Source organism: Gavialis gangeticus, unplaced genomic scaffold (genome assembly GCF_001723915.1).
Source record: "Gavialis gangeticus isolate Ggan-Ray unplaced genomic scaffold, GavGan_comp1, whole genome shotgun sequence".
Taxonomy (NCBI): domain Eukaryota; kingdom Metazoa; phylum Chordata; order Crocodylia; family Gavialidae; genus Gavialis; species Gavialis gangeticus.
The window spans coordinates 4,976,804-4,992,632 of record NW_017728960.1 but is presented as its reverse complement, the minus strand read 5'-3'; the positions used below and the strand labels follow the sequence as shown (position 1 = coordinate 4,992,632).

Genomic DNA, 15,829 nt, shown 5'->3' with positions numbered 1-15,829 from the left:
TCACTGAGCACTCAGAAAAACACTAGTTTTTCCTAAATCCTATGCCAACTTCTACCTGGCTACGTCATCTGTCAGCAACGTCAAGGCAGACAGTTTAAAAACAGTGCATGCAAGTCTGATGAGGAGTTGGAGCAAACCCAAGACAGCAGCCAGGGACTTGAGGCCTCAGGAAGGAGGGAAAAATTTATAGCAGGGCCAGAGCCTAAGCCTGGGTTTTTGAGTAGAAGTGGGGAATTAAATCAATATGGGTGTCAAACAGTTTTAGGCTCCAAGGTACGAGTTCTGGCATCTTAAAGACTGTACAGCAAGAGACAATGCTCTCATCTGGGTGACTTTTTCTTGAAAATGCAGCTTGTCACCAGTGCTGGGAACTCCAATGAGACAAAGCCATGAGAAAGAAGCAGGAATAAGAAAGGGAGGCAAACTAGATATAAAAACAGCAGCTGCCAACAGGAATTTCAGGAAGAAAGTTCAGGGAACAGTAAGAGGTTAGCATGAAAATGTTGAACTTCAACGCACTTTGCAATGACAGCAAAGGAGAAACCCACATCAGCACAAACCTGTCTTGCACAGTTAGGGGGGGAAATCTTTTCGTGACATCTGTATACCGGTGAAAGCTCAACTAGAGGCAGTTGAACAGCTGATGAGTGGCAGAGTAGAGACTGCTAACTTCATGTGGGGAACTGATACAACCATCCTGGCATAGCCAAAACAGCTGCAGGAGGGCAGTCATATGCTATGTACAGAAAACAGAAGATCAGCAGCCATCGTGCCATAGTGTCTCCATGCTTCTATTCCAGTGGAGAAAAATCAGCTTCCCCACTTGACAACCCTCAAATTTTGGAGGACTGATTTTCAGGGAAAGAAAGTGAGTGCGTGAGTAAACAGCACTTAGTAAACTAAGAAAAAGCTTTAAGTGGCTTCATGGCCAGAGCCGGGAACAAAAAGAGAGTCCTGTGCTTCAAACAGGCTAGTGAAGAAAGCAATACTTAAGAACATGGGGGCTCCAACACGTCTGGAGAGGTCACAGCAGCTCATAAGGTGAATCCCCCCCACCCCCATCTGCTTTAATGTTCTCCAGGATAAGCCAATAGATCACGAGGTGGTTATCCAAGTGAAAGGTCTCGACTTCATGAACTGCAGCATGTCAGGTGACCTGCTTAAAGTCCACTGCAAGTTCCTAATGCAGCAACCCACAAAGGGTTCACACCAGGCCAGCTGGGCTGCTATTAGAGAGCACGTGAGGAGCTGAGAAGGAGAATTCCAGCTGGCACTCCAGGGCAATCCACTATGTCACTCCATTTCCACACCCAATGGATTTTCTGAGCTCCAAGCCGTATTTCCGGCCTCCTGCGTCTCCAGTGACTGGAGCTCAGCTACTGACGTCTGTGAAGTCCTATTCATGAGAGCAAACCAGTTTCTTACTAAAACTTAGCTTGAATGTATCAGTAAGGTTGGGAAGACAACAGAAGTGCCAGCAGTGCAGAGTGCTCTAGAAAAGGGGATTAATACCTTCCTGTGAGACATCCAGTACGGACTGTTGTGGGAGTAGAAGACCAGATGGACAGACAAGACCATTAAAGGCCTTAACAAGTGACGTAGATAGGGATGGGAAGGGACACCACAAAAGTGTCTTGTATCCCACAGGTCTCACACACACTCATGCAGAACCACACCTAGCCTTGCATCCTCACCTTTAGGAAGAGGAATTCTCCAAATGGAGCAGGTGTCCAGGAAGGTGCTGTGCGAGTCTTTACACACATGCTGGCACAGTGCTCAGGCACCCTGCCAATCCCACCCATGCTAAACCAACACCTCTCCAGAACTCCTGATGCCACATATGGAGGGGGCACAGTTCTAGCTCTACTGTAGACCATGATGGTGTGAGATATGTGAATATGTTGAACCTGTATTTGTAAATCTCAAGTTGCTCTCTGTTGAATCGGCTACTGCCAATGCACATAGTTTTACTTGACTTTCACAACGTATACTATGCCTGGCAGTCTGGCTGCACTCTTTTCAACGTCTGTGGCTGGAGTCATTAATTTACTGGGACAAACATACTAGATGGCATAAGCTGGGCTACGATTTGTTTGCGAAAGGAAGCAGAGACACTTACAAGTAATGAGAGAAACACACCTACCATGACCATCTTCCTCTGCTCACACAGCTTCTGCAGCTGGTAGGACTTCTCCTCAGCTTTGATGTAGCCTTTCTTTACATCATCTACAGCCTAAACAGAAGGAGAGATCAAACAGGAGAGTTCAGCCTTCAGGAGCTAATGATGGGCTCTTTGCTGGTGCAATAAGTAGTATTTTGCAAACACCCTGTAAGGCCACAGCACCTCTGCACAGAGGAGAACTATTAGATCCACAGCACTGATTTGAACTCAGCTGGGTGGATGAAACAATGTGCTAAAATGTAACAGTGGGTCGGTAAGAGCAGAACCCAGGAGTCCCAGTCCTCAGTTTGCCCCTCATCTATCTGGCCCAGCAACAGAGCCAAGCCATGCAATCCAGGAGTGCCGGCTCCCAGATCTTGTCCTGGCCACAACACGTGCTCCGAGCCAAGGCTGGAATGGAAAGTGGAACGCAGTTCCTGGCCCCCTAAATTAACCTCTAGATCAGAGGTGCTCACCTCCCAGGCCATGGGCCAAATCCAGCCTGCAGAGCCAAGGAATCCGGCCCACAGGGCTCTCCACAGATCTGGAAATGTGGCAGCAGGGAACTGGCGGCAATTAACATTGCCACCCTCTCTCTCGTTGCTAAATTAGCAAGCCCAGCCACCCTCTCCTCAGCTGGACTGGACATTGCCCATCCAGTATGCAGGGCAACAAGGTTGGGCACCACAGGTTTAGGCCATGCTCTGCCTGGTAAATGGCCAAGGGGAAGCTCATTCCACTGCAGCCCCTACGCTGAATGAGCCTCCAGGGTGGCTGTGGACATTGCTCCGATGGAGCAGAGTGGGTCATATGGGGGGGCTGGGTTTTCTCCTGTTTCATTCCTGGAGAAGGGCAGATCTCACACTGGCACAACAGAAGACTTGGCTCTGCAGGGCCCTGGCACGTACAGCTAGACCAAGTGCCTTTTCTCATCCCCACCGGTCTCTGTTCCACAACAACCCTTTCTAGTGGCTGCGATGCTTCAAACTACCTAATCGCTCAGAACCTGGCTGGGAAGATAAGGGTGGTGATAGTTTACCCTTTCACTTCATTTGGTAGTAGCGATGGGCTCAGCTCCAGACTCTGAGCACCTCGAGGCCTGGTGTCTACTAGCGAACGCACAAGAGTGTGACTCTGGGATTCCCAATCCTGGAGTAAGAGGGGGCAATGCCAGGCACCTACAGAGAAATCCCAGAGGGAGGGGAGGGTGCTGGGCCCCTGGGGACCCAATCCCAGCACACATGGGTGGGGGGGGGGGAACATCAGGCCCCCAGGGTCTAATCCTGGCATGAATGAGTGGGAGGGAATGATACCAGACCTCAGGGTCAATTCCTGGCAAATCGGCATGGGGACAAGACAGTGCCAGCCCCATAGCCTGATCCTGATATGCTGGTCAATTTGGCCCGTGGACTGACTTTGCCCCACTTATCTGGCCCACAGGACCAAATGCTGAGCACTACTGATCTACAGAGAAGCTAGCCTCCCCTTCAAAACTGAGCGGGGAGGCGGGGTGGTCGAGGTTATCCACTACCTTGGACTGAAGTGCTTGGAGTTGCTACAAGAGCTGATGCTAGTTACATCAGACAGGCCTAGCTTAGAAAGATAAATAAAATTCCCTTCCCTGCTGCTGAAGCCCACCTGATGGAAGAAGTAGGTGACCGCGAGGTCATTGTCGTTCAAGAGGACCTCCTCTTCGGTGGTGAACAGCCATTTCCGGATAGTCAGGCATGTCCCCGGCACCGCCGAAGTATAGTTCTGCACGTAGAGTTTGTGAGGAAATTCGTTGGGCGCCAACTTACGCACTGCAGGGCAGACAGGGAGAGGAGTGAGCTCTTTGCTCCAGATGTACAGCGCCTCGCACAATAAGCGCCTACCCAGGGCTGGGGCTCCCAGGCTTTTCCACAATACAAATGATTACACATTGCCAACGAACGGACATGGCCTGAACTTAGGCTGAAAAGCCAGGGCAGGACACAGCCCTGCCTGTTTTCAAGATCCTTCCTCCCTACACCCAACTTTTTCCACCACCTGCCTCCGGCACATTAGGACTAGACCAGGTTTGCTATCAGTACATTCACATCAACCTACAATGGGCAAGAGGAATGTGCTTGAAACCAGAACCCACCCAGACGCCTGGCCAGCTGTCTGGGGAAGGCTGCTCCCAGCTGTTGAATGTCAAGAGAAAAGCAGCTCCATTAGGCCAGGCTTCAGCTGAAACCATCTAAACTCAGCAGAGTAAGACCGTCTCCATCAGATGGGACTTGATTTCACTTGTCACTAAGCATAGAGAGCGCTGCCTCCCTACTTATCCTGCATCTTTGAGCATTCAAACTTGAGAGGACAACATTTTGACCTATGGGGATGGACACAGCGGAAGCTAAAACACTATGACTGTTATGGCCCATTGTCTAAGCCTTTTCAAGCAGCACACAAACACTTTAATACACACTCTTGAGGGCAGCTCTAAAATGCTCCCCAGTGAAAAGGAGTCTCTCACACGCTGCCCTGGCAGGTTGCCATCAGGACCAGAACAAAGCCTGTTGCAGTGGTCAGCAAAGTCAAAGGAGCTGCCTTCAGGCTGTCCAAGCTCAGCTCTGCAGGGCACCCACTAAAGCACCTGCAGTGAGTTGGCTGCATCAGAAAACTGCCTTGCTAAACAACGAGGGAGAAAAAACAGCATGAGTGAGCCTGACCCGCTCCAGTAACCTTCCTGCCCCACATTCAGGTAGCAGCATTGGTTCATCACACGTGGAGCTCAGCAGCTTTCAGGGAAATTGAACAGGCTGCATACAAATAGGAAGGGGTTATTCAGGGAGAGCGCTGTCAGTGCGCCAGCCAAAGGTTAGCGATAGTGCTTTCCTCTCTGCTGCAGTTTGAGGAGCGTGGCACCCACAGAAATGAGGAATTAATAGCAGGCTCCAGTAAGGTGAGTTTCCTGCAGGAAACTCTGCCAGAGCATCGCAAGCCTGACCTCCCAGGTGCCAGCTACTCCAGATCTGAGCTTGCTACACAGCTGTGCCTGCACCCTTCAGCCCTGTCCCAAAGCACACGCAGATAATTACAACCATGGGCTCGGTGATGCCCATCAACCCCGTCTTGTCATCTTGACACCCAGCACCTCTGGGAAAGCAACAATCAACTCCATGGCCATATTCAATGAGGAAACTATACTAGAGAGATGAACAACTTAACTCCAACTACACAGAGTCAAAGCCTGACTGCAAACCCCTCTGAATGCAAAAGCAAGCAGAAACCAGCTGCAAGATGCCATATTGTCTCGCATACCATCTGCGCCTTCTCCCCCTCCCCAAAAAACTACTGCTTGAAACTGTAGTGCACTTATAAGTGAGTAAATACAGTAGCAACAGTTTCTGCTGCTTTACCTTCTGCTGATTAAAAGTAAAAGTAACTCTGTGTACAGGAAGTGGAGCAAGGAGCAGACTAAGTCCCCTCTCTGTAGCTACTCAAGTTACTTACTACAAGGAAAGATTCTTTTGCTTCTTGATTCTGCCTTTCAAAAACAAGCTGTGTATTGTATTCTGGGGTGTACTGCACTTGAGAATATATGGTATTTGTCCACATTGCCCAATCAGCAGCATAGCGAGAGCCACTAGGACAAAAGTCAGCCCACCAGTCGTGGCACATGGCTGAGGACCAGGACAACTGCTGGGCTCAGAGAAAAGCTAGTGCATTTACTTGCTCGCTGAACTTAAAGTGACTGACTGACTTCCTTCTGCTTCCATAAATGTGCTGTGACCCTGGGTGTAAAACAGAGGCTTCTGCCTCTGATCTGAGGGCTTGCCTGTGGCGCACAGTGTACGCTGTCTGGCAGGCACAGTACCATCGTCTAAAACCAGAAACCATCAGGGATCTCAGCCTTCAACTGAGGTCAACCAAGACATCCACTCAGCTTCTAAGGAGGCGGTCAGGGTCTGGCAGTCATGAACAATCATTACAGATCCCGTGATACTTTCTATGGGAGTGCAAGTCTGCCACAGTGCCCTTGAGGGAAGCTTTGTGATGTTGCCGACTACATGAGATGCAGTTTGCTGCTGCTCCACTGCAGAGGTAGCTGTATTCCAGTGCCCTGCACATGGGAATCCTTCAGTCTAAGGGCATGCCTTAGCTTTTCACAAGCCCATCTTCTTGAATGGCTTAAGAAGAAAAGCAAAGCTGAGCATTACCAGAAGCAAAAACCCCAATCAGACTTGAAGGACTCCTCATTAGCAGCTTCCTGTGCTTGGCTAGTTTCTCTAGGGGGCTTCACATCCTGAGCGAGCCTTTAAGATCTCAGTAAGAGTGCCAGCAGGTGCGGCCACTGCACAATTTCCCTAGTTGGCTGTCAGCAGCAAGGGGATTAAGAGACTTACCAAAGGAGTGATTGATCACTTCGAACAAGGCAAAGTAGTTGGCCGTGATACTGTCCATTCCAACCTTCGCAGCCACGGCCTAAAATGCAAGCAACCCAGAAACCCAGTCAGCAACATCAGAGCCAGCGTTCATTCAGCTGGGGCCAGTCTCTGATCCCATGGATGAGTCACCATGAAAAAGCTGAATGCTATTCCTGCAGGGTCCTGTTCCATATGCAACCAGCTTCTGCTCTTCCCTGACTCTAAACTGCCCCAGATTTTAAAGACTGCTGCTGCAAACAATTAGGTCATTTTTTCTCCTGATGCATCAAGCTTCAGTTCCTAATACGAGGCACGTGCACTCCTCCCCAAGGAGCTTTACCAACAGCACTTCAGCCTAGTATGCTGACAGGGCGGCAGTGAAGTGGAACCTCAGTGGAGGAGCCATGCAATTCAATAGGCTGTCCCCCAACTGCATTAAGAGCCTGATCCGTAAGTAAGTGTTACCTGTGCAGATCTAGACTGCCTGAGGTGCTGCTCTCATGAAAACCCCTTCCCTGTCCCCCTTGCTGCAATAATCTGCTTGTGAATGTTTCCTTCTGAAGCTCCCCACTCATTCTACGTGCTTGCATTCTCAGTTACGTGCTGGCTGCTATCAATTATGTCCACTCCCCACTTCAGAACTGAACTCTTGCCTTTCTCAGAAGCATTGGGTGTTGGCTACAGCCCAGGCTGGGGACTTTCACTGTGCTGTGCCAATACACCTGCAGGGACCAAAGCTGGAGGGTCCTACCTAGAATATCTTGCCCCGCCGCTCAGCGTCAGACTGACACCAGATTTGAAGTCAGGAAGAAAATTTCCCCCATAATTAGATTGGTATGGACTGAGGGGGCAGGGGAAGTTGCCTTCCTCTGTAGCAGGGGGCATGGCCTTCTCTACCTGAGACCCCTTGAGCTTATATTGATAACATTTCATAGAAGGAGGATGTTGGCACTGTGGTTCCCCTGCTTTCCCTGTGGCAGGTTTGGGTGTGATGTCTGTGTTATGTCAGGGTGATGGTAAGCTTATGTAGATTTTAGATTATGGATTGTACAGGATGGTTTGGACAGGGTTGATCCTGCCTCAGGCAGGACGGTGGACTAGATCAGTGCTTCTCAAACTATCTGATGTGGTGGACCAGCAATTTTTTTTCCAGCAGGCCAGGGACTGGTGCCCGGTTCAGCCAGTGGCAGCAACTGCATGTAACAACACTACACAAATGCGTGACCAGCTGTTTCTCTTTCCTCACCTCGCACGATGTGACATCACCTGGAGTGTTGGAACGTATGAACTGTGGCGCTATGACATATCAATGTTATGAGTCTGAAAATATTTCTTCCTTTCCTGGCAACTCGCTGTGGACCGGCAACTGGTTGCTCGCGGACTGGCACCGGTCCACGGACCACCACCTTGAGAAGCACTGGACTAGATGACCTCTGGAGATCCCTTCCAACCCTATTTCTCTACGATACTATGACTGCAACCCAGTCAACCTGCTCAGCCAGTAAGCCCACTGAGATCCCAGTGGCCCAAGAGGTTTAAATAGCTTTGATGGGACTGGGCAGGGGGGTTAACAGCTCCATGAACCAGGCCTTAAACCTACCAGTGCGACCACCAGGCAGCTAAATAATGCTAATTGTTTGCAACTGGGACCAAGACTAAAGCCTCTGCCCTGCCAGACAGCCACAGCACAGCTGCTACAGGGGGTCTGAAAGTGCTCATTGTCTGCACAGTCCCTTCCCTGCAGACACTGCAGCCCTCAGCTAGAAACTGTCTGGTGTTTAGAGAAACCATCCTCCAGCTTGAAGATCGTATCAGTGGAAATTAATTCAGAGATGACTCTGCCCTTGCAGCAAAGGCTGCCAAGGAAAGTGCCGTTTCAGCAAGATGTGAGGTTGGTCGCTGTGTTACTGCGGAGAGGTCCCCACCCACCTCAATGAACAGGGAGAGAATGCCCACCTCTCCATGATGTGCCTGGAGTAGGGGAGAGGATTGACAGGGCTCACACCTCAGTGCCTTACCTGATACACCTGGTCTGTAGTGCTGTTCTTTTTGACCCTAACTGTCACTGTGGTGATGTCTGGTAGTGCTACTCGGAGCTCCACGTCTGATACGCCATTGTAATTCTGGTGAGAGGAAGAAAAAAAAAAACCATTCAGGTCAGCATAGCAAGGAGGCAGTCAGCTGGGATCTCACAGCTGTGAATGGGACCTGGGGCAGATTCAAGGGGCACGTGGCTACACCCCTCTATGGCTGTGTTGCACATGTGAGCTCTTAGTGTGGGGTCTGGCTGGAGCCATCACTTTCACATGATTCCAGCACCCAGCAGGGTAAACTTGTCCCATCCTCTCCCCTGCCACTGAATTCAGTTGGGAGGGGGAGGATGAAGAGCAGACGCATTCATCCCCTGGGTTCCAGGGCCATGGGAAAATGGTAGCTCTGGCCAGAGCCTGCCTGGATCATTTGAAAAACTCACTGCTCATGGCAGCTCAAGCTGGATCCCGTACTGACCATGCAGTGAGCTCAGAGCACCTTATGCAAACAGGGAACAGCCAAAGGGGGCTGAGGCCATACCCACCTTGCCCCATTCCTGAATTCACTACTGCCTGCTTGAGTCAGGCGGACAGTCCTAAGAAGAAGCGACCTTAGAGAGATATTGTACCCTGGAAATGGTTCTACACATGTACACTCCACTGCTTCAAACCAAGTGTGCAGAATTTGCAGGAAGGTGCGTTTTTCTAATAGCTGTTCCACATCAGAGACTTCATATAGGCCTCACAGCCACTCAGCTCAGCCTTATCTGGGACACATTGCTATCATTTGCTGGTTGGCACATGGGGCCAGGAATGAGTTTTTTTCCCCTTTCTTTTGCTACAGGTGTCATAGAGGGAGTTTTGCCATCTTCAGAAGCACTGGGTGTTGGCTGCAGCCAAAGCTGGGGATTTTAATGGGGGTGTGTCATTGCTCCTGCCTAAACTCAAACCTGGAAGTTTTTGGTTAGAGGGTCTTGCACTACACTGGGGGACAGGAGAGGATTTTACCCCAAGGTCAGGCGTAAAGACTGTGCAGGGTTTTGCCTCCTTTTGTAGTACGGGGCAGTCTCTGCCTTGGATCTCTTAGGGGCATTTTACACCCCCACAACAACAGGACACTGAATGCTGTTGTCCCCTGCCTTACCTCTGGCAGGTTAGGGTGTGATGCCTTGCACAGTAGGGTTGATTGTGTAGTTTTAGGAATAGGTTAGACAAAGACTTGTCTGGGATGGTTTGGATAGGGCTGATCCTGCTTCAAATCTGGGGGCTAAACTAGATAACCTCCAGAGGGCCCTGTCAGCCCAACTTTTCTATAACAACATCAGCACCCAATAGGCAGCAAGGTGCTTATACACCCACCCGCTGTGCAGGAGGGCAGTACCAGTATTCCTGTTGCACAAAAATTAAGGCACAGAGATATGAAATTACTCAAGGGCACGTACAGAAGTCAGTGAAGGAATAAAGGAATTAACAGAGATCACTCAAAAAGCCAGGCTGGCACCTTCACCACTCAAAGGACTCTGCAAAGCAAACTCTTACCTAAGTGACAGGTCCCCCCCACCACCCATTTTCCCACTCCAACCATGACATATTATTTTAAGTAGGGCAGCAGAGGTGTAAGCAAGAGGAAATTTGGACCTTGAAGGCATTTCTAATCTGACCCATCTCCCCTGCTTAAAGCCGCAGAACTGAACAGTCAAACACTTTGAGCGCGGCTTTGAGAAACCCTCAGGATTTTGCTGAGTTAAGAGGAGTCACTTTTTCTTTGTGATTTTCCTGGGTAGGAACCAGTTCAAAACCAACCCCCTTTGCAGCCTGAACTGATTTCAGGCAGCAACAGAAACAAGAACTCGGAAAAAAGGAAGGCAGCAAGTCAGCTGTTGCGGGATAGGAAGTAGATGGAACCACATCGGGTCACGAGCGGGTAGGACTTTTCATTCACCTCCACCAGCTCATTTATCAGGGATAAAGGAAAGCTTCTAGATGCACACTATGAGGAGTCTGGAAAGGGAAAGCAACAGGCAGTGGGCAAACAGCTGTCTGCAATTGCTGTCTTGCAGTCAGAAGGAAACCATGCTGAGAGAAAACAGTCATGTTTATATAGGACCTATTACTGTAACCACCAAAGAGCAGAGCATGCTGCAAAACACCAAAAGCTCACAAACACAAAGCCACTTGCACAGTCACAGGCAACGCTGAAGCCAACAATCTGAAATGTTTGTACTAACTTCCTGCAACAAACGCTGAGCTTTACAACTTGCCAGGAAGCTGGTGTCCAAAAGGCAAGGCCCACGATTGAGCATGTTTGTGGAGATCTGAACTCAGAAGACTGATGAGGAGGCTGTCAAGGATGTCAGCGATGGAGATATGGTCTCTCCAATAGCCAAATGAGGATGAGGCTATTCTAAAGTCTCTGATGCAAGTTCATTCTTTGGTCATAAACTTTCTACTGAATTGGGCAGCTTACTGTATTTTCTTGCATATAACATACTTCCCCCGCCCAGAAAACCAGCTTCTTAAAATCGTAGTGTGCATTGTAAGCAAGGAGATACAGTAACAGTGGTTTTTGTCCCTTAGGGGACAAGTTAAAGTTACCCACAGGGAGCAGAAGAGAGGGCAGGGTGGACTCCCTCACCGCTGCTATAGAGTAACTTGCTACAAAGATGTTTTTTCCTTCATTCTGCCTTTCCAAAATAAGCTGTGTATCATATATTGGGGAGTGCTGTGTGCAAGAAAATACAGCAGGTTAAGCAACCAATGATCTGGCTCCTATGGTCACACTAAGTGTTTGCTTCCTTCATGGAGACTGACAGCTTGGAGGCAGTGTTATAACAAGAACCCCTAGGAAAAGCAGCACTGGATTAGCACTTTGGCGTAGCTACTGCTTACCTACCTCATCCGACTCCGACAAGAACTCCTGCATGATGTCGCTCTCGCCGATAACTCGTATTGAACATACTGCAGGACACAGAGAAAATAACATTAGCAAGCCACCCTTGGAAACAGGCTAGGGTGTCTTTCACAAAAGGGGCTAGTTTGGATAGAAGTCAAGGTGTTGGGGACGGGTAATAATTCTGCCACTGGTTGGAGGCTTGAGTGTAACAAGCCTATAAAGGTGTTTGCAATGTGCCTATTATGTTGCATTAGATTTCCTGGTATACTCCTTACGAGAGGCAGCAAAAAGTGTGTGGAGGGCTAGGGAAGCTGCTCCCTGGGTATTCTTACCACGTGAAACCAGTATTTTGGGCAGAAAGCCAATGCAAGAGCCATCCAGCATTTAGCGGAATGGGACAAAATACTTCTGACCATAAGAAAATGCACCAAACATGCATTTTGCAGAGACTGGTGCCGTTTGCAGATCTGGGTCAAGTCCAGCCAAGAGCCTTGGCCAAAACGATCCCCTCATTAGGGCAGAACTAACTTACCTCATTCTTTCAAGTGTCGCCAGGAAGGTGGGGGACCAGGAGGGTGATGGGAGGCTGTGCTGACACAAGCTATGTGTGGGGAGAGCAGAGCTTGCAACAGCCATGCCCATTCTAGGCAGATTCTTTTTGCACACGTCTCCAAGCACAACCCAGGCCATTTCATCCAACACCACCACCCAACTGCTTCCAGTAAAGCCCCCTGACAGGGGTGGGGAAGCTCCTTCCCAGTCCTCCTCAGCAGCATGCACATAGCAGAATTTTTCATTGAAGACTCCATTCAGAGAAGCAACGGGATTCAGGCCCCACTCCCAAGCACCAGAAACAACCCCAAGCGCAGCTGACCCCAGAGTTAAACCACAAAAAGCCCTGCTGAGAGGGAAGTACAGAGGAAACCAGGCCCAGGAACTGCAAAGCTCTTTCTTCCTTAGGAAGGTGAAGTGCTGTCCTCCCTGTATTACCGAGCCTCTTACCTCCTAGGTCTCTCTAGATAGCATCTTTGTGCTCACTGGCAACTAATACAATGCAATAAATAAAGGCCCTTCATGCATTAAAAACTAATTATACATTTTGTTATTCTAAGTGCTCTGCAAGCCAATAATCCACACCTCATTAAGTCAAGGCAAGTTTGCTTTTTTCCTGCGGCTTTTGAGTCATAAAAATCCAGCCCAGCTTCAAATGAGGCCCCACCCCCTTCTCTCTTTCTTGCAGGTGAATGCTAGTGCATGTTTTAGCACCAGCCGGGGAGGCTGTGCTTGCAATGACCCTCAGGAAGGAGCTCCCACATGCTTGAAAGCCAGTGGTTTCAATGCAGCACTGGGCCCAGAGTCCACCAGCCCCTTACCTTTCTCCAGGTACTCCTCCAGCCCCCGTCGCCTAGCATCCAGCTGCTGCTCTGATAACGAGAAAGGCCATTTCCCTGGCAGGCGCGGGAAGGTAAAGTTAGCAAACTCCCGCTTCAGGTTCTGATGCAGGATGGCGAACTCTCGATACCGCTTGGAGCACAGCTGTCTGCCTGCCATGTAAACGTTGTACACCTAGCGGGGACAGGAGAGGGAAGTCCGGTGAGTGCAATAAAATCCAATCCCCACAAAGAACCACAGGCATACTGAGCCTGCAGCCAGCTCCAAACGCACTTAGATCTCAACTGCTTCAGCCACCTTGCTTGTGCAAAGCTTGCCAATGAATTTAAAAGGGGCCAGCAATGGAGGTTGTTAACTTGCTACCCACTGCATCATTATTCAACACATCAGAGCCCAGAGTGGGACTGTGAGACAGCTGGTTTCAGAAAACCTTCCAGCAGCCTCAGCCAGTCATAGCAAGTGGGGGGCAAGCGGGGCAACCACCCTGGGTGCCAAAGTGAAGGGACGCCAACAAGCGCTGCCCAGCCGGGACAGGACACGAGACATAGTCGTGGGCAAGCACAGGGAGAGGCGTGTGCCCCCTGGATCTGTGCAGAGGGTGAGGGCAGGCTGCTGCTTTGGGCTTTGCCCTGGGCACCAAACTTCCTTGTCATTGTACTAGTCAGCTACACAGCAAAGAGGAAATGCATCCCTCTTCAGCCAAACATCCCAAGACGCTACACCATCCACCCTGCCCACTTTGATAAAGGCTTGGATTCTCCAGTTTGGCAAGGCAGGAGGGATTTGCTAGAGGCCTACAAAATCATGAAGGGTGTGGACAAAGTGAATAAGGAACTGTTATTCACTGAGTGCCAGCACACTAGAACTAGGGGGCACCTGCTGAAATGAGGAGACAGGTTTAATACTAACAAGAGAAAGGACTTTTCTTAAGCAGTGAGTAGTCAACTCGTGGAACTCATCGTCACAGGAGGTTGGAGAGGCAGACAATGTAGCCAGGTTCAGAAAGGGACCAGATCAATTCATGGATGATAGATCTATTAACAGCTTATAAACAGAACAGTTAGGGGTGGCACTCTGAAACAATGAGGGTAGATGCCAGAGGAGATGGTACTCTTGCTGTAACCTGGTTCAATGCTTTTCCTCGAAAGCATCCACTCCTGCCACTGTCAGAGACAGGGTACTGGACCATTGGTCTGACCCAGTATGGCTCCACTTATGTTCTTAGGACAGCAAAGGGTGGGAGCAGGAGGGTTCAAGGGAAGTTTGAAGGCAGTGTGAATTTACCATCAAAGCAACCAATTGCCCATAAACATGCCACATGCACTGAACACACATGAAGCTAGGGGCAAACCTCCAGTTTGCTACAGGATTCAGCATCAGACCAAGGAAAGCCAAGGCCTACCTGCAAAGCTGAGCTCCAGAATGCACAGGACTTTGAATAAACCAGCCTAAACATTCCTCCATGGCACAGAGAGAGGTTATAAATCAAGGACTTGCCTGGTGAGAGCCACTTGCAGCTCACACAACTGCCAGGGCAGGGAGACAATGAGGTGGGGGTGGGGTGTTACTCAGGGTAACTTCAAGCATGCAGAGCACAGCAGATAAGGTCTTCCCTGTTCAGCAATCAGTCAGCCAATACCCCAATCTTGAAGTCAATCACTTTCAGTCCCCCCCTTGCTACTTACTGAAACTCTTATCAGCTTGGCAAAGATCTACATACTGCTCATGTGTCTCTGGTAATAAAACAGCACCAAACATGGGCATTGCCTCTCTCCAGCACATCTTTTCTTTAAAGGAGCAGCTGCTTTGCTGCTGAGCAAGAGAAATTTATACAACTTCTGCCATCTGTCTGGGGTTAGACTTCGTTTGCACTTCCAGTACTGGAAGGGCTGGTGGGTGACAGAAGCAAAGGACTTCAAAGGCAGGGGGACTACACACAGGGAACCTTCCACAGCTCTTGGGATGCTAACACTAAGCCTAATTTGCTTCCAAGGTCAGCAGCTAGAATAGGGGGGCACTGACAATCCCAATCAGGCCTCAGCACTAGATACCTGAGCAATCACCTCCAAAAAGGGGGTGCTTTTTCAAAGTAAAACCCTTCCTTTAAAAAAAAAAATTGGAGCATGTATTCAGTGCTTCTGGCAGGGCATAACGTGATGTTGGAGGACTCTGGCAGAGGCAGGGAAACACAAAGTGAACACAGCAGCAACTGCTACCTTGGGTCCAGTCAGGAGCAGGAAAGAACCAGGCAGGCGCAACACAAGGTTGCATTTCATTCCAGATGGATTCCCAGCCCCCCGGCAGGCACCTCCAGCTGCTGCAAGATTATTTTTTAAACTGGAAGTCATGTTTGTTACTCTTGGCCCTTGTCCTTCGAGCAGGCATTGAGCTTAGTCTCATCTGGACAGAAAGAGCAGAGGGTGCTCCCAGGTAATTGTGGGACTGTGAGCATTTACAATGCCCTGAATGGATCACACACAACCCCCACCTGCTTCTGGAACAGTAACTCTGGATCACATTCTCTATGGGAAAACATTTCCTTTCTGTATGCTGCAAGGGAAGAAGTGACAAACCAGGAGCTACTTCAGCAGGTGTCAGTTCCTTGATCTCCAAGCTGTGGCCAGGCTGCGCAGGAGAGGGCTGCACTGGTGAATGCTCACCTTTCAGTCCAGCAAGTCAATCCCAAACTGGCCTAACCCAGCCTTGAAAATCCTCCTTCCCCTGCAGAAGAACCCCTGTATAGTTTCATAGTTTCTAGGGTCGGAAGGGACCTCAGATCATCTAGTCCGACCCCCTGCCATGGCAGGAAAGAGTACTGGGGTCAAACGACCCCAGCAAGGTGTTCATCTAACCTCTTCTTAAAAACCCCCAGGGTAGGAGCCTGCACCACCTCCCTTGGAAGTTGGTTCCAGACCCTAGCCGCCCTGACCGTGAAATAGCGCCTTCTGATGTCTAACCTAAA

The 15,829-nt window shown here is 49.7% G+C and overlaps 1 protein-coding gene across 2 annotated transcripts in view; it reads right to left on the bottom strand.

Annotated features, from left to right (window-relative positions):
• The window catches only part of SNX27 (sorting nexin family member 27), a 66,736-nt gene that overhangs the window by 26,487 nt on the left and 24,420 nt on the right, over positions 1 to 15,829 (bottom strand). For both annotated transcript variants that reach the window (XM_019528401.1, XM_019528393.1), the window contains exons 3-8: positions 12,849 to 13,041; positions 11,476 to 11,540; positions 8,571 to 8,675; positions 6,532 to 6,610; positions 3,800 to 3,963; positions 2,144 to 2,233 (exon numbers count right to left, since the gene is read on the bottom strand). In XM_019528401.1, the coding sequence (XP_019383946.1) occupies positions 2,144 to 2,233; positions 3,800 to 3,963; positions 6,532 to 6,610; positions 8,571 to 8,675; positions 11,476 to 11,540; positions 12,849 to 13,041 (696 nt within the window). The remainder of the gene's footprint in view (positions 1 to 2,143; positions 2,234 to 3,799; positions 3,964 to 6,531; positions 6,611 to 8,570; positions 8,676 to 11,475; positions 11,541 to 12,848; positions 13,042 to 15,829) is intronic.